The sequence below is a fragment of the Benincasa hispida genome, chromosome 1, assembly GCF_009727055.1.
Source record: "Benincasa hispida cultivar B227 chromosome 1, ASM972705v1, whole genome shotgun sequence".
In the NCBI taxonomy this organism is placed as follows: domain Eukaryota; kingdom Viridiplantae; phylum Streptophyta; class Magnoliopsida; order Cucurbitales; family Cucurbitaceae; genus Benincasa; species Benincasa hispida.
Window position 1 is genome coordinate 21,363,863 of NC_052349.1, and position 17,097 is coordinate 21,380,959.

At 34.7% G+C, this 17,097-nt stretch overlaps 3 protein-coding genes across 3 annotated transcripts; 2 read left to right on the forward strand and 1 right to left on the reverse strand.

The window, feature by feature from the left end:
• The first annotated feature begins 2,953 nt into the window (after window positions 1–2,953).
• On the forward strand, window positions 2,954–7,134 carry LOC120070215 (30S ribosomal protein S1, chloroplastic-like). The gene is made up of 7 exons (XM_039022085.1): window positions 2,954–3,336; window positions 3,716–3,991; window positions 4,440–4,520; window positions 4,893–5,174; window positions 5,255–5,365; window positions 5,936–6,022; window positions 6,846–7,134. The coding sequence occupies exons 1-7, from the start codon at window positions 3,034–3,036 to the stop codon at window positions 6,945–6,947; spliced, it is 1,242 nt and encodes a 413-aa protein (XP_038878013.1). The 5' UTR covers window positions 2,954–3,033; the 3' UTR covers window positions 6,948–7,134.
• A 2,702-nt stretch (window positions 7,135–9,836) lies between these two features.
• On the forward strand, window positions 9,837–12,193 carry LOC120082158 (leghemoglobin reductase). The gene is made up of 2 exons (XM_039037408.1): window positions 9,837–10,279; window positions 10,793–12,193. The coding sequence occupies exons 1-2, from the start codon at window positions 10,010–10,012 to the stop codon at window positions 12,041–12,043; spliced, it is 1,521 nt and encodes a 506-aa protein (XP_038893336.1). The 5' UTR covers window positions 9,837–10,009; the 3' UTR covers window positions 12,044–12,193.
• A 188-nt stretch (window positions 12,194–12,381) lies between these two features.
• On the reverse strand, window positions 12,382–16,343 carry LOC120082164 (stress-response A/B barrel domain-containing protein HS1-like). Its single transcript, XM_039037419.1, has 2 exons — window positions 16,113–16,343; window positions 12,382–12,782 (listed from the first exon to the last, which is right to left on the reverse strand). The coding sequence occupies exons 1-2, from the start codon at window positions 16,250–16,252 to the stop codon at window positions 12,593–12,595; spliced, it is 330 nt and encodes a 109-aa protein (XP_038893347.1). The 5' UTR covers window positions 16,253–16,343; the 3' UTR covers window positions 12,382–12,592.
• Window positions 16,344–17,097: the final 754 nt, after the last annotated feature.

The window sequence follows — 17,097 nt, forward strand, 5'->3', positions numbered from 1 at the left end:
GGGCTTGTTGATCTTCTTGGACGATCGGCCTTTGGGCTTGTTTATCTTCTTGGATGATCGGCCTTCGGGCTTGTTGATCTTCTTGGACGATCGACCTTTGGTTTTGTTGAAATTCTTGGAGGATTAGTGTTCACATGAGGCTTTCGGAGAAACTTGTTTCGTGGAGTTGAACTTAAGTTGGTGTTGATGTTGATGTTAATTTGATGCGATGTGGTTCGATCTCTAGTGCTTGATCCTCTGATTCTCTCTCGGTTGAATGTGTACGTTTGATGTATAGAAGCAAGACGTATAGATGTTCTTGAGTTCAAGTCTTGGAAGAATGTTTGTATCTTCAAATGATTTCAGTCTTCAAGCCTTGTGTCTTCAAAGGACTTCAGTCTTCAAGCATGGTCAACTTCAGGAGTCAAGGAGATCTTCTGATTGTAGAGAATTCCTCTAAGCTCTCTATGTAGAATTGCTGACCTCCAACAAATGAAGAGAACTTCTCTATTTGTAGAGTTCTCAGGTGGGCTTCATGGGCCTGGGTTTGGTTGACTAATAGGTCTGATTCATAGGCCCAATTAGTTGGATTTGGGTTTGAATATTTGAGTCAAACTCAACATATTTTTGGGTTTAGAGACTTTAATCCAAATAATAATATCAAATTGGGCTAAATTAATCTTATCTGATTCAACGGTTATGATAAAACCACGTGGCGTCATCGAAATTTGTCTTCAATTTCAATTATGGACATATGCCAACTCCTAATTGAGCCCCAATTTAATGATTTGGAATTTCGTCATTAATTTAGTAAATGACGTGGCAACTTGTGATTGGTCCAAAATTTCTCATTCAACAGAATGCATTTCAAGATTTTTTAAATTCTTAATTACATTTTTTTTTAGATATTCAAATAATGCTTTCGTTTTCCTTCTAAACTGGTAACTATTCTTTTAAATATTCATATTTTATTTAAGTATAATATATTATTTTGAGTTTAACATTACATGTTATTGTAATTATTTTAAATTAAAAAATAATATTTATTTTTCCTAATAAATTATATGTAATTTAGGTCTTATGATATACTATAAATAATAAGTAGTTTAAGTACAAAATTTAAAATTCAACATCTCGATCTTTAATTCAATTAAGAAAATATTTTGTCAAAATATATATGTTTAATTGTCTCTGTGAATAAATATTATGTTATTTTGAGTGTAAACTTACATATTATTTTAATTTTTTTTTACCACATTTGGTTTATTTTATTAAACATTATGATTATTAGACGTGTTAATATAAACAGATATTATGAAGTTTTTTCTTTTTTAGATGTGCCGTTTAGACATGTTTCTTGTTACTTTATGATTAGTGAAAAATTATATATGTAACATTTGTCTTATAATCGATGGAGCAATTGCAATCATGCAACATTAGAAACGACATGGGTAATTTTTTTTTTCTTGTAAATATTTTAGATGAAATAAGATTATAAAAATAATTTGTTATTCAATCCATAGAAAACAAACTAAAAAAAATAATTATCTAATAATATATTTTTTTAATTAAACTGCAGAAGAATAATCAAATAGCAAACAAATTTTCATTTTTTTTGTTTTTTTAAATATATAAGAAAAATCAATTATATACATATATATAGTGTTTTTTTTTTAAGAAAATAGAAAAACCAAAAAAGGGTTATCAAATGGAATTTTCTTTTTAGTTTTAAACATCTCACTTAGTTTTTTAAAAGATTAGTAGAAACTAGATAATAGAGCAAGAGATTTTAAAGATAAAATAAAGATGGTTTGGTTCACCAATATTTTAGGTTGTATAAACAATTCGATTTCATTAGTGTTGGTAACATTTATCCCCTAACTTCATTTTTTCTTTTTTCTTTTTAGTACTTTTCACATATATTAAGAAATTTTATCTTCTCTTGTATCTCTACCTTTTATATTTATCGAGCAACTTTATCTTCCTATTTTAATCTACTTTTCATAATAACATAGGAATTTCATCTTGCAAATCTATACCACAAACACAAACTTATAAACTGTGCCAAACACCCCTTGAGTGTTTATAGATTTAGTTTTCGAAAACAAAGTCAAAACATAAATTTATTAACTTCAACATATTAACTCTACTTAGTAGGCAAAATACCCATTAAGAGTTTATAGGCTTAGTTTCCTAAAACTAAAATAAAAAAATCAAATGGTTACCGAAATGTTATTATAATTTTACATTTAAGAGTACATACTAAAATGACCAAAACTTAATTAGCATACGAGAATGTTATTGACCACGAGGTATGTAATTCGAATCTCATAGTTGAGAGCATGCTTAATCTCAAGATTTTATTTAATATTTTACTATATATTTTTTTAATTATTATTATTGAGATAAACAATGACATAAATGAGAAGTAAATCCACGACATGTAACTTTTAGATCAACATGTATAATTTATCCTCATTACTAATAAGCTTTCTAACCAAAATAATAATGATGATGAAAAATAAAAAAGAAAATCCAATGAATAATTTATTGTGGGAACTAAATTGTTATAGTTCTTAAACATTATTACAAATTAACATATAACTTCTAAATTGTTTTCATTTTAACATATTAAAATAAATTCTATGGAATAAATCACTACCATTTTAATGTATATATTTTGGTCAAGAATGTAATATCTTGATTAATTAAATCTCTTTAGGACAATAAACCTATCCAATTAAATTATGCTTATTTGATGGATTGAGTTAAGGTATCCGTCATCGTAAGATAAAATAATAAATATTTTGTTTAAAAGTTTAAACAATAATAGCAATTAGTTTAGAATTCATCACAAAATAAATGGACAAACAACTAGTGAAGGGACAATCATATTTTCGACCATTAATGACACGAATTTTATGTTATTTGTCGATTTTTATTTTATTTATATATTTAGATTAGATAAAAGTAATCTTCACTACCTTATCCAACCCAAAACTACATCAACTGTCTACAGAGTAGGAGACTGAGAAGCGCTGAGGGAAGAAGAAAATGGCTTCCATGGCTCAGCAATTTACTGGGTTGCGATGTGTGCCTCTTTCTTCATCGCGTCTCTCCAAGCCATTTTCTTCGAGGCATTTGCAGAGCAAGGCCCGTTCGCTTCCCGTTCAAGCTGCAGTGATATCCGGCCCCATTCCCAGTCCACAGACCAAGGAGCGTTTCAAGCTCAAGGAGGTCTTCGAGGAGGCCTACGAACGCTGCCGTAATGCCCCTGTAGAAGGCATAGCCTTCACTCTCGAGGACTTCCATGCCGCTCTTGAAAAATACGACTTCGATTCTGAACTGGGAACTAAGGTTATTTCCGGGTTTTCATTTTTTTCTCTTGTAATTTTGTGGGTTTTCTAGTTGACTATACTGGAAGGGATGTCGTGAAGTTGAATGGTTTGTTAATTTGATGTTATGGTGGGAAAAAAAGCTTTGCGATTGCTTTTGAGAATTGGGATTGTTTTTTATATAATGGTGGCTTTTAGTTCGTTTATGTAATTTGGTGAATTTTCTTGTCAATTTCATTGGAATGCTTTGTTAATTTGATGCTATGGTGGGAGAATAAATTGCCTTTGCTCATGGGAATTGGGAAGTATATTGATAGTGTTATCTTCTAGCGCTACAATGAAATGCTTTGAGGTGCATTTGAAGGAGATTGGGTTTTAACTTATGCAGTGTCTCTTTTCAGGTGAAAGGTACTGTGTTTTGTACAGATAATAATGGAGCACTTGTTGACATTACTGCCAAGTCATCTGCATATTTGCCAGTGCAAGAGGCTTGTATTCACAGAATAAAACATGTAGAAGAAGCAGGAATATTTCCTGGTTTGAGAGAGGAGTTTGTTATTATTGGTGAGAATGAAGCCGATGATAGCTTGATTTTGAGCTTGAGATCCATTCAATATGACCTGGCCTGGGAGAGATGCAGACAGCTTCAAGCAGAGGACGTTGTTGTCAAGGGTAAGGTGGGTATTTCCCCTCCAATTTGTGGTGCTTTTGTTTGTCTTTGTCGTCTTAAGTGTGGGTGTAAGATCATTGTCTAGTTTGTGTAATAAGAAACTAGGAAGTGTTATGCCGCATTCCTCGGTATCATGAGAGAGGGGGGGGGGGGGGGGGGGGGGGGGGGGGGGGGGGGGGGGGGGGGGGGGGGAGGGGGGTGGAGGGGGGGATGTGTGCGGTGGTGGTGAAATTTAATATGTGGACATGAAAATTTGCATAATGTTGAACAGGTGATCATGAACATTAAATAAGGAGGAAAGGACATTTCAGAGTTTCAACATTGGATTTCAACTTTGATACTATATTTAATCACCACTAAACCCAAAAACTTGGATGCTAGGTTATGGTAAATTTAACCTTTTATCAATACTTAACAATTCATATGTTGCCATTTCTTTTGTGTTCAATATTTAGGTGGTTGATGCAAACAAAGGTGGAGTTGTGGCAGTTGTGGAAGGTCTAAGAGGGTTTGTCCCTTTCTCACAGATATCATCAGTATGTTCTCTTAGCTCTTAATAACATTCTCATTTTGAGAGATGCCCTCGTTTTATGTATATATAATAGATTATAGTTACTGTTGTAGTAAAGCTTTTTAGTTTCTCACAATTGTTAATTGATGAACTGTTTTACATGGTTTTATATACAAAGATCATGCTGATTTTCCTCTTCTTTCCCCTGTGATTGTTAATTGGATACAAACAATATAGTCCTCTCTTTTTAATGTGTGAATTCCTTTCCTTTTTGGTGTCAAGGATTATAGATGTACCAATTGGATTATCGATACTATTTTAGTTTTCTTGACGTTAACCATATACTCCTAATTAACATCACACCTGTTTTGTCTTTTTGTTCGTGCAATTGTTTCAGAAATCAACAGCTGAAGAGCTTCTCAATAAGGAGCTTCCTTTGAAGTTTGTGGAGGTTGATGAAGAACAATCTAGGCTTGTCCTTAGTAACCGTAAGGCCATGGCTGACAGCCAGGCACAACTTGGAATTGGATCAGTGGTCACTGGGACGGTTCAAAGCCTTAAACCTTACGGTGCATTCATTGACATTGGTGGAATCAATGGTCTTCTTCATGTTAGTCAAATCAGTCATGATCGGATATCAGATATTGGAACAGTTCTTCAGCCTGGAGACACTCTGAAGGTATTTAATGCCCTTCAAGTGATTTTTAAAGGCTTCTTACGCTCATGATCTCAAGTTTTACAACAAGTTCTTTGGCATAGGTCATGATATTGAGCCATGATCGTGAGAGAGGCCGAGTTAGTCTTTCTACCAAGAAATTAGAGCCCACTCCTGGGGACATGATTCGCAATCCAAAACTTGTTTTTGAGAAGGTATTCTCTTTGCTTGCTAGAGTTTTTTTTTCTTTTTTTGTTATTTTTGTACCTGCTCTTTTTTGTTATATGTGATGCTTGCACACGCGAACATGCTGTGGTCTTTCAGCTGCAATGTTACTATAATGATATATTTCACTAGTTAAACTGCAACTTTTAATGTGGCCAAGATCTTGTGCCTTGGTAGGGTAGTGGAAACTACTTACTAATCTAGTTCGCCTTCACCTCTTGTAGCATGTCTTTCTTTCTTGTTTTCACCATTCTGAAACTACAAATTATATCAGACCCAGTCTTAAAGATTTTTGCTGGTCATCCCTTGAATGTTGAAAACACAATCTAGAGTCATGTGTAGGAATGCTTAGAAACTCTGCTCCATTGGTATATTAGGATATTGAAAGTAGTAAATATTTTGAAAATAGAGAGTGATCTTAGAGTTTCTGGATCCTTTGTTTTGGGTAGCATCTTGTTAGAGCACACTTGATAGGGAATATTTTTAACGCCTATATGTAACCTCATGTAGCTAAATAGCAATGGATATAATTGTAACAGTGATTTTGTTTCCATTTACAGGCTGAGGAGATGGCTCAAACGTTCAGGCAAAGAATAGCCCAAGCAGAGGCAATGGCACGAGCAGACATGCTTAGGTTTCAGCCTGAGGTACTATACAGCTATTCTATTCTTGAGATTTCTACTGTACCTTGAGAATAAAGAAAAAGTAAATGATAAATGTCGGATTTCTAGACCATAATGAGGAAAGTACTTCCAATCATTCACTTATATTAAGGACATATTTTTATAGTGATGTAGTACTGGCTGCATGACTGAGGATGTATTCTTTATATTGGTTCAGCATCCTGCATTAGCTCAAACTCTCTTTATTAACCAACTTGATATACAATCTACATCAATGCTCATTTTTCTTGTATCAAATGACATCGATGTAGAATTATTGAATATAAAGGAATATTATCATTGATTAGGAAATGATAATAGGTTGCACACAGTAGGATATTGTGTTGGATATTCATATATTTTTTGGGTTGATATCCTATGCTTTATGAGGATTCTTGTAGGATATTTTATATTCCTACGGTTGAAAAGTGTATTGAGCATAACTTTTGGACTAATTGAAGTGTTTTTTTTTAAGAAATTAGAAGCGTTTATAACTAATTAAGAACACTTTTTGATGTGGTCAAAAGTACCATCAAAAGCATTTTAAAGTGCTTTTAAAAGAAACAATTACTTTTAAAAAATTGTTGAAAATGCTTATAGAAATAGTAACTCACATGAAACTCTCTCTGATCAGTCATTCAAGCACATTTCAAGTCCTCACTAATGCTATCAGAAACGAACAATGAATTGATTTTTCAGATATTGAATCTTGTTCAGTCATCTGTTGTCGTCTTGTATTTCTCTCTATAGCATAATTTATATTGTTGTTTTTTAACTTAAATGGTGACTTGTTTTCTTAACCATACAGAGTGGTTTGACTTTGACAACCGACGGAATATTGGGACCAATTACCCCAGAGTTGCCTGTAGAGGGTTTAGATTTGAATGATGTACCACCAGCTGAAGAGTGAAGATTCGAAGCTTTCCCACAGTTGTATTTTGTACAATGTTTCACTTTGTATACAAACTTCTGCCATTGTAATTGGGTACACCACTTCGTCCTTCATGTCATAGTTTAGTGTTGAATGCTTAATGAAAGCCCACTTACTAGTTCATTTTCATTCTCTATTCTTTGTTTTATTGGTTTCTGCATGGAAATTGAAAGTATGTTTGATATCAACACTGCCACATTGCCAAATTAAAAATATCCATGTGTATCTCGATCACCTCTTATTCGATTTTATCGATTTTTGTAAGTGACAAGTTAAGATAGTTAATTGAAGTTTCAAGAGTCTTTCGGCAAGGTGGTCTCTCTTAATTGTAGATTCTTTTTTATGAGCCTGCTCCACAAAGGCATAAAAAATGGTTGCCTCGAAAGATTCATAGTGGGTAGGAATTTTATTGTCATCGACCGTATTAGGTTTGCAAGATGTCACTTATCTTTTCAAAAGATCTAAGGTCTCCTTGCAACTATTGAAGTTTGAATATTTTTTTGGGTCTAATAGTTAGTTAGAAATTAGAATCCTTCTTTAGAAAGAAATGAGTAACATTGTCAATTAGGGGGAAAACTCTCTTCCTATTAGGAGATATTGCCATTAATTCGAAGGTTGTTCATTTAAAAGTGTCTATCTTGATCTTCATTCTAGTGATTATCTTAGTTGCAGGACCATTTCATTTTGTCATTATTTGATTACTATCACATTCCCCATTGAAGTTAAAAGAAAAGATGATATCCATCTAAATCATCATCTCCATTCTTGAAGTCTTCAAATTACCCCCCAAAAAAAGTCTTCCTCTCTAAAAAAAATTCTAAAATACTTCAATTTTGAAGGGGGAAAATGTTATTCATATCACAAAAAATCTAGGGGGAGGGGTTTTGTGTTATTTCTATCAAAACTTTTAACATCTTCATCAAACCCTTACACTTGGTGAAATTACAATTTTATAGATTGATTGATATATGAATGGCAAGGCAAACAAGTTGGACCATCCATTGAATTGCAGATGAAGCCATATCATCTTTTTTTTTTGGATTGGCCATTCACCACCAAACATCCTTTGTGTGATGGTAAACCATGTGAGGCCACTATCTTACCCTCTTTGTGAACTACATGCAATAAGATAATGTTGTTTTTTCCTCCTGAAATATGAGCAAACCATCCATGTCTTTTGATATTTTGGGATCTTTATCTTTTATTTTCCTTGCCATGTGTGAGCTTTAAGTAGAAGAGAAATTTGATTTCAAAAAATAAAAAATAATAATAAAATAGAATAAAGTGAGAGAGAAATTATAAAATATATGTGATATTATAGAATTACCGTTCTTATAATTTTCTCTCAATATAAGTAACTATATAAATAATTTTCTATGAATGTAAACATTTCCATAAAAATGAACACTCATTAGCGACATTGCTAACATAAGCATAAGCATAACTCATTTTGTCAAAGCATATATCATTGATCAAAAAGTTAAGAAGTTTAAATCTACATCTTTACATGTTGAATTAAAAAGTACACCAAATAAATTTTCAAATAGGAGATTAGCAAGATATCGACTTGATGTCTCCATTTATTTAATTGATCGACCATCTAACTAATGTAATTTTCTTAAACAATTCGAAAATCAATTATTACCATAAAAATTGAGTTAAATCCTATTTTAATATTTGTTAATTTTTTAAGATTATCATAAATGAAAAAATAAAACTAAAATAATAAATATTACCCAATGCTGAGAGGTTAAAACAATGGTTAAAAAAGTTCAATTATATCTAAAATCTCCCACAGCAAAAGTTAGGTTGAAATTAAAAAAAATATATATGCTTTTTTTTTTTTTTAAGGTTGGTTGTACAAATAACAATCAGATAAAAAATAATTAAAGACATAGAACAAGGATAAATATATCAGGAAAATGATACAAAATTAGCGACAGATATCGCTGATAGCAGCTATCAATCATAGCTATATAGGTAAATGACTAAAAAGCTCATACACAATCCATCATTTCGCGCTTCTTCCATTTTCTCATTTTTTGAGAAATAAACTTGTTTAATAACCATTATCATTTCTTATTTCAAACTTTTAAGAAATGTTTCTAAAAATAGTGCATTTTCTAGAGTAAAAAAAGTAGTTTTTTTCAAAAAAAATTTCATTTGATATTTATATTTAACGTTTTGTTATAATAATCACATTTGATAATTGTCTTGTTGGAGAAAGGAAAGAAAATACAAAATAAAAAAAGGAAAAAAAGGAAAAAAAATAAAAAACCAAAATAAAAAAACAGAGAAAGGAAAAAGAATAAAAAACTAGAGAAAGGTTAAGAAACAAAAAAAAAAAAATGGGAGAAAGACAAGAAATAAAAAATAAAAAAAAACTAGAAAAAGGAAAGAAAATAAAAAAATGAGAAAAGAAAAGAAAAGAAAATATTAAAAAAAAAAAGGGAAGAAGAAGACATACAACAATATAAGGGAGGGAACAATTAAAAATTCAAAACTTCCATATTTGCAAATATTTTAAAGATTAGATGAGCTTCTTATTAGAAGTTTATTATTGATAAATTATAAAACAAAATAGAATAATTGTTTTAAATGATAAAATTCTATTGTGGTATGTATATCACTATGGGCTGTTTAGGGGCCAACATGAAATGATATATCCCAATATCCTATATATAAGTGTTTTGAGATCCATTATCCTATCTCATAGATTTTAATTGTTTGTAGCCTTCCTGTATAGTATATCATCATAGTGTTTGAACATACTGATCGTGTTTCGTGTTCTATTTAAAAACAGCAAATAAATAAACTACAAAGGGTTTATTCACTAAATTATAAATTGAGATGAATTATAACAGTTACGCAGCGCAGCCAATGTCGGAAAACATTGGCTAAATTATTATTTTATTTAGGGGTTGGGGAAAGAAAGAAAAGAGAAATAAAAGTTAGCGATCCTCCTCTTCCGGTGTGGACACCCAAAAGACGAGAAGTCTCTGTACGGGTTTATTTCGATCGAGTTCCAAATCCACACAACCATGGCTATGGCGAGCTTTGCAAGACGGAAGGCCTTCTTCTTCTCCAGAAATGCCTCCCATTCTTCCTCCATGGATGTTCTCAAGCTCACCTTCTCCAGGGGCTTCGCTTCATCGGGATCTGATGAGAATGACGTTGTCGTCATCGGCGGCGGACCCGGAGGCTATGTCGCCGCCATTAAGGCCGCTCAGCTTGGGCTTAAAACCACCTGCATCGAGAAGCGTGGGACTCTCGGTGGTACTTGTCTCAATGTTGGTTGTATCCCCTCCAAGGTGATTTCCTCGCTTCTCAGATTTATTTCTTCGTTTTTCCAAATTTTTATTGCGTCTTCTCTTCTCTCTGTAATTCTTGTTGAATTTTTTCGGTTTTCTTTAGATATGGTGTTGGAGTGGTTAATTATTGTCTGTCCAGGTCTGTCTATTTTGTCAACTGCCCTAATATGATTGCTGGTTTGCTGAAAATCTCAGTTTTCTCTTCACTGTGGTTGAATTTCAGATTTTGAACTCTACTTTTTCTCTAGGAAATGTGATGCAGCTTTTTTCCTAACCGTGGATTAAGAATTGATTGAATTTCTCGTGTGTTTTATGGTATTGTCTGATTGAGTTTTCCTATGAAATTGATGGGAGTTTCGAATCAAATATGACTAGCATAGCATGTCTGTTTGAATAATGTTGATTAACCATTAATGGCTACTCGTTTTGCTCACCACTGATTCAATATTTAGATCATCAGAAGTAAGTCCAAGTCTCTAACATATGGGTTGCGGTTTATTTGACTAATTTCAGGCTCTTCTTCATTCCTCCCACATGTATCATGAAGCTAAACACGCATTTGCAAGCCATGGCGTGAAATTTTCTTCTGTTGAGGTTGATTTGCCTGCCATGATGGCACAGAAAGATAAAGCAGTTGCTAATCTGACCCGAGGTATTGAAGGCTTGTTTAAGAAGAATAAGGTGAACTATGTGAAAGGTTATGGAAAGCTAATCTCCCCTTCTGAAGTTTCTGTCGATACCATTGATGGGGGAAACACGGTTGTGAAAGGAAAGAATATTATAATTGCTACTGGTTCTGATGTCAAGTCCTTACCTGGGATCACCATTGATGAAAAGAGAATTATTTCATCTACAGGAGCTTTAGCTTTGACTGAAATTCCCAAAAAGCTTGTGGTCATCGGGGCCGGTTACATTGGTCTAGAGATGGGTTCGGTATGGGGACGACTTGGCTCAGAGGTAACTGTTGTTGAGTTTGCTCCTGATATTGTCCCCACCATGGATGCAGAAGTTCGCAAGCAATTCCAGCGCTCATTGGAGAAGCAAGGAATGAAATTTAAGCTCAAAACTAAGGTGGTAGGAGTTGACACATCTGGAGATGGTGTAAAGCTGACACTTGAGCCAGCAGCCGGTGGAGACCAAACCACTCTAGAGGCGGATGTTGTTCTTGTATCTGCTGGTAGAACTCCATTCACTTCTGGACTCGGACTCGAGAAGTTAGGAGTGGAAACAGATAAGATAGGTCGGATTTTAGTAAATCATAGATTTGCCACGAATGTGCCTGGAATCTATGCTATTGGGGATGTAATTCCCGGCCCAATGTTAGCTCACAAGGCCGAAGAAGATGGTGTTGCTTGCGTGGAGTTTTTAGCTGGTAAGACGGGTCATGTGGACTATGACAAGGTTCCAGGGGTTGTATATACGCATCCTGAGGTTGCCTCCGTGGGAAAAACGGAGGAGCAAGTTAAGGCACTTGGGGTCGCCTATCGTGTCGGGAAGTTTCCATTCATGGCAAATAGTCGAGCCAAGGCGATTGATGATGCTGAAGGTATTGTCAAGATATTGGCTGAAAAGGAAACAGACAAGATATTAGGAGTGCATATAATGGCGCCCAATGCAGGCGAACTGATTCATGAGGCAGCTATAGCGTTACAATATGATGCTTCAAGCGAGGACATAGCCCGCGTTTGTCATGCACATCCCACAATGAGTGAAGCACTGAAGGAAGCTGCCATGGCAACATATGACAAGCCAATTCATATATAAGACAGTTAAACATGTGTTCCATTTTTTCTTCTTCATCCATATTTTCATTTTTATCAAAAGGAGATTTGAAATGACTCTCGCAAGTATTGTCACTCTCTTCAGAAGGGTTCGGAGTGTTTCAAATACACATTTGCTATTTTTCAGCTTTCATTTCGTTCTGGTTACAATAATGTTGTGCTTTTTATACTCAATTTTCAAATAACATGGAATCAAAATATGTTGAAGAGTTGAATCATCGAAGTTCGACTGAGTTCGCTTCTTTGCAGGGAATGAATGTGGTAGCAAAACACAAATTAGAACACAAAAAAGGATTTGCTCATTTGAAACCCAAACAATCATTTTCATGACCAAACACAACGTGCAGCTGGCATAAGAAAGCAGCAGAACAGAGGTATACAAGAGTTCATACAAATAAACTGGTAATAACATAACATTTTTAGTACAGGCATCATCAAAGTTTATGATGTAAAGAAAAAGGGCATACATTTATTCCATTAGACCGTAGGTGCATGTAGTCTAGTTACAGCAACCATACTTTTAGCCTCCAAATTAGTTGTGAATTAACGTCGGTTTGTAGTCGATAACAATAACTTTGTCCAAGGAAGAAAGGAACAAGTTTGCATATTCCACATGCGCTGGATGAGATACATACTCTGCTATGCCCTGCGTACTCTCAAAGGTGGATTCAAAGACGTGAGTGAAACCTTGGTGTAGATTTTCAATGCTAACATCCTTGCCGCTGTATGTAGAAGAAAAGGACATGTTTAAGGTCATCGATGGATTTAGAGCTAACATTATATGTAAGTAGATATTTAAAATCCCCAAGAAGTGTTATAGCTCTGGAAACAAATTATTCTGCTAGCGTGAAGTCCTATAGCATGAAAATTTTGTCTGAAATGCATTCTAGGAACCACCCTATTTATGTAACTTGTGTATGACCATTCAGACAATCTCCCTGCCTTGTTCAAATTCCTTTAACAAATTAAAAAAAAATAAACATATATATATATCCCTTTATTACACTATACTATCTGCACAAACCTTGGACTCAGCTTCTCCCACCAAGAAAGAATAAGAAAACAAAATACTAGATCAAGAGGATGGACTTATTATCAACTTATCAATGGATTACATGCATGCTTGTGATCGATTGTAATTGATTTATAAAACGCTGGAGGTGAGCTTGAATGAAGATCAAGAAAACAAGGCTTTGTTTGGATAACAGTTTTCAAAACAGTTTACTACAGACTGCATACAAGGATGGTGACTGACATATAAACTGTAAATGTTATTGCGAATATGGAAATCATTCTTCACAAATTTTTTATCTTAAAAGAATGAACAATTTATTTACTCTAAAAACAAATCCAATGTGAGAGAATATATTAGATGAAAACAAGAAAAAACAACAAAAACAACATTTTCTATTTTTCTCAACCCTTTTTTCTTATTAATTTTGTAGATTGGGTAAATAGATCACTTATGTCATGTAATATTTGGCTAAACAGAAAAAGCATATCAAGCTAGCCAAACGTTGTAGATATCGTTACATTTCTACTTGTTGTCGAGTTACGTTCATGGACACCCGTATCATAATATCTATCTTAATTGCTGGAGCGTTCCAATAGTTTCTTAAAAAACCAGCTTTTAGAAAACAATTTTGCAAACATATGTCACTGGTTTTTTGTTCTAAAAGATAGAGAGTTGTTCTGAAAACCATTCCTCAAACAAACCCCAAGATTTACAAAGAACCTTGGATACTGTACTCTCCACCTGGATTTTCCAAGGCAGCCTTGAAAATTCTGTGTGGTCCTCTTCAGAAGAATGACCCTTGCTCCAGCCATTTAAAAATGATTCTTAAAGCAAGCATTCTTGAAGGTTGGAAAACATTTAAATAAGCTATTCCATGATCATCTTGAGATTCTCCACCCAGGTTGAGAATAAAATGAGAAAGTTCCCCAAATGACCATGGTGTGAAAAATGGACCAACAAATCCAAAAGGCTTATAACTCTGAGAATGATTCAAGAATTATTTGTTAGTACTTTCTCCATCCTAACAAATGGCCAAGGGCTCTTGGAGGGTCATTAGGTGAAAGACGTCTTGCCCTGTTTTAGAGGCGTTGTAGGTATTAGTATTCTCACAAAAGCTTGGCTTTTAAGACATCCTTCCACAGTTCCCAAATATAATAACTGCATATATGTAATTATTCTTTCACTTTTGAACAAGATTACACACTCAAATTTTGGTACGCTGACTTTACTTTGCCATTTCATTCTCTTGTCTCTCTACTTCCTGGGTTAAACTTTCTTTATCCCTACCCAAACTTTGTGAAAGTATGTGCTAGATGGAGAGGAAACTAATGAGAATAGTGTGTACTGACATTCCCCGCATCAGCTGGCTGTAGATTCAGCCCTGGAGACTAACCAATAACCATCATGTACTAATATGCATTCAGAAAGCAATGAATGACTGCTGGTGCATAACAAGTGTCAGGATACGTTCTTGAGGACACTGGTGCATTTCCTTGGCGGTTGTCTCCCCAAATCCCAAACATGTCGGCTCGATTAAGTTTGAGGAGTTTGTTGCTGGTCAAGGATTTGATAATGAGGAAGGGGCATTACAGTCCAGTGAAAACCAGTCAGAGCTAGGTGTTGCTCTCCTGATGAGGTAATGGCAGGCCAAAAAATAATCAATATTGCTAACTTGGTTCAGTGGTTATGTAAAGATTACTCAACACCTCTTTCTATGGCAAGTGGTATCAGAGTCTACTATTGTGAAAGGATAGGTGGGATGTGCAACCAACCGGCTGAGCACCACATTGTGGGGATAGTGTGACAAGAGGAAGTGAATCCCTTAAGAGGATGTGTGACTAGGGGGTGAGGGTGTACTTGAGGACGCAGCAAAATCAAGTGGGGGAGAAGGTAATGCCCTTCACTAATTACTTCGGGCTTGATCTTGGAAGCTATGAAGTGCTAAAATTTGTTGAGAAAGCAATATATAACAGGTTGTTTTAGGTGCAGATGAAGTTCTCACATAAGATAAGGAAGGGAGAGATCCATGGTAGGTAAGCAAGAACAATTATCTCACACCTTTTGGGTGATTCCAAAAGCAAAAATATGAGAAATTATGCTCAAAGTGGATACTATCATATTGCGAAAATAGGTGAAGATTCTATTGTTTTTATCAAGTTCTATGTGATGAGTATTTAAAAGACTTTGGATCGGAAACCCTTTAGTAATTCCATAGGTGGTTATTTCTTAAGATTTCAAACACACTGAATCGCTTAGGTTCGAGGAGCATGTCACTAGTTAAAGACTTGGACTAGAACATAGGTACGTCATCCCTACACAAATTGGTCAAAGGCTAGTATCCCTCTCTCAATGAGGCCATGGAAAGCTCAAAACCGATCAATATTGCCTTGTCTAATTTGGTGGTCATGTAAAGGCTAGCTCTCTGCGTGGTGGCAACAGAAGAAGCCCACACCATAGTGGAAACTACTTATCAAGCCTCCAAACATTATATAAAACTCACGTTTCATTCGATATTCAAGTCCCATATTTCACCCGTTTTCATGAAAGAGTGATAGTTTCTTTGGCTTGAGAGAAATAAGAGTCTTCAGTGATACGAAATTTTCGAGAGGGAAACTTTGATAAGGTTCAATGCCTCTCTTTGGAGTTCTGCCACTAAGAATTTTTTTAATAATTATCATTTTATCTCTCATTCTTTTGAATTGAAACCCATTTTATACTTTTCTTGTGCTTTTGTGTTTTTCTTTTGGCTTCTTTTGGGTCGGACCTCTCCTTTTGCATCGCCCTTCTTTACTTTTCCCTTTTGTCTTCTTTCATTCATTCTTAGCCCAAAAGAAACTAGACCATACAAATCGTTAAGCTCTCATAATTAAGATGACACCATCAAAGACATTGAAGAAGCTAAAACAAAATTCAACAACTGGCGATGCACGAAATAGCTGCGAGATCGAAAAATGCTGTTTGTCGAGTGAGAATTCATGATAATAAGCACCAGCATTACTGAGTCGGGTAGGAAAAGAAAAAAGGAAAATGAAATTACCACTGGAAAGCCTTCATGGGTTCAATGAGATTGACGAGATTGGCATATCCCTTGATGAGTTTGTCGATCTGTTCCTCTGTGATTTCATCTTTGAATTTCGCTAGCAAAATGTGCTTCACCACGCCTTTCGATTCCCCCATCACTCTAATTTGATGATCAGGGCAGTTTTCGAAATCGAAAAGAACGAAAAAAATATTACGGAAAAAAAAGTAGTTGAAGAGTCTAGTCTATTCGGTGAAATTAAGGCAATTCCCATTCACATACAGTGTAAAACTAATGTGATGACACGTTTCAAGTGATCGGTCGCATGAGATTATGACCGCGTGTACGACTTCTTTGTAGTACCATGGGAGGAATGTGAGATCAACTCAACTTAGGTTAGGGTGTTTTTTTTTTTTTTTTTTTATTATTATTTTTTTTCTCTTCCTGGATGGCCTCATTTGGGAGACTCAAATGAAAAGTGGTTACCTGTAGAAAAGTAATAAAAAGTGGTCTTTTGCTCATGTCATCCGTGTGTAATTTTACTGCTTCATTCCTGAGATGCACTTCGCGCGCCTACTACTACTACCAAGAAACTCCTTCACACGATCCTCAATGCATGGTCACTCGATACGTGTATACTCGATCATAGCCACGTCATACTCGATACTCGATTAACTTATACTCGATCATTTTGAACTTTTGGAATTCTTAACTCGTTTGAAGTCCATTATTTCACCACTTCAACTTGTTTCTTAGATTATACTCTCTCGTCTTCTGATTTTATATCCCTCGACGACTGCACCTCCACAATCGAAACTCTCTCGATTCTTTTTACATCAGGGAACATTATTCACTTTGTTTATATTTTGGCATCATTCGTCTCTTTGTTTGTTATATTTTGTCATCATGCACTTGCATGTTCCTCGATACTCGACCGATACGATTTTCATTTCGATTTTCATATCTTGCATGTTTGGCTTGAGCTCGAATCTTTTTCATTTCG

Excerpts from the sequence above, each read along its gene's own strand:
- LOC120082164 (XM_039037419.1), bottom strand. The coding sequence starts at position 16,252 with ATGGGGGAATCGAAAGGCGTGGTGAAGCACATTTTGCTAGCGAAATTC. Across the intron at positions 12,783-16,112 it reads CCCATGAAGGCTTTCCAGTG|CGGCAAGGATGTTAGCATTG; the intron begins GTAATTTCATTT and ends TTCTACATACAG.
- LOC120082158 (XM_039037408.1), top strand. The coding sequence starts at position 10,010 with ATGGCTATGGCGAGCTTTGCAAGACGGAAGGCCTTCTTCTTCTCCAGA. Across the intron at positions 10,280-10,792 it reads TTGGTTGTATCCCCTCCAAG|GCTCTTCTTCATTCCTCCCA; the intron begins GTGATTTCCTCG and ends GACTAATTTCAG.
- LOC120070215 (XM_039022085.1), top strand. The coding sequence starts at position 3,034 with ATGGCTTCCATGGCTCAGCAATTTACTGGGTTGCGATGTGTGCCTCTT. Across the intron at positions 3,337-3,715 it reads ATTCTGAACTGGGAACTAAG|GTGAAAGGTACTGTGTTTTG; the intron begins GTTATTTCCGGG and ends GTCTCTTTTCAG. Across the intron at positions 3,992-4,439 it reads ACGTTGTTGTCAAGGGTAAG|GTGGTTGATGCAAACAAAGG; the intron begins GTGGGTATTTCC and ends TTCAATATTTAG.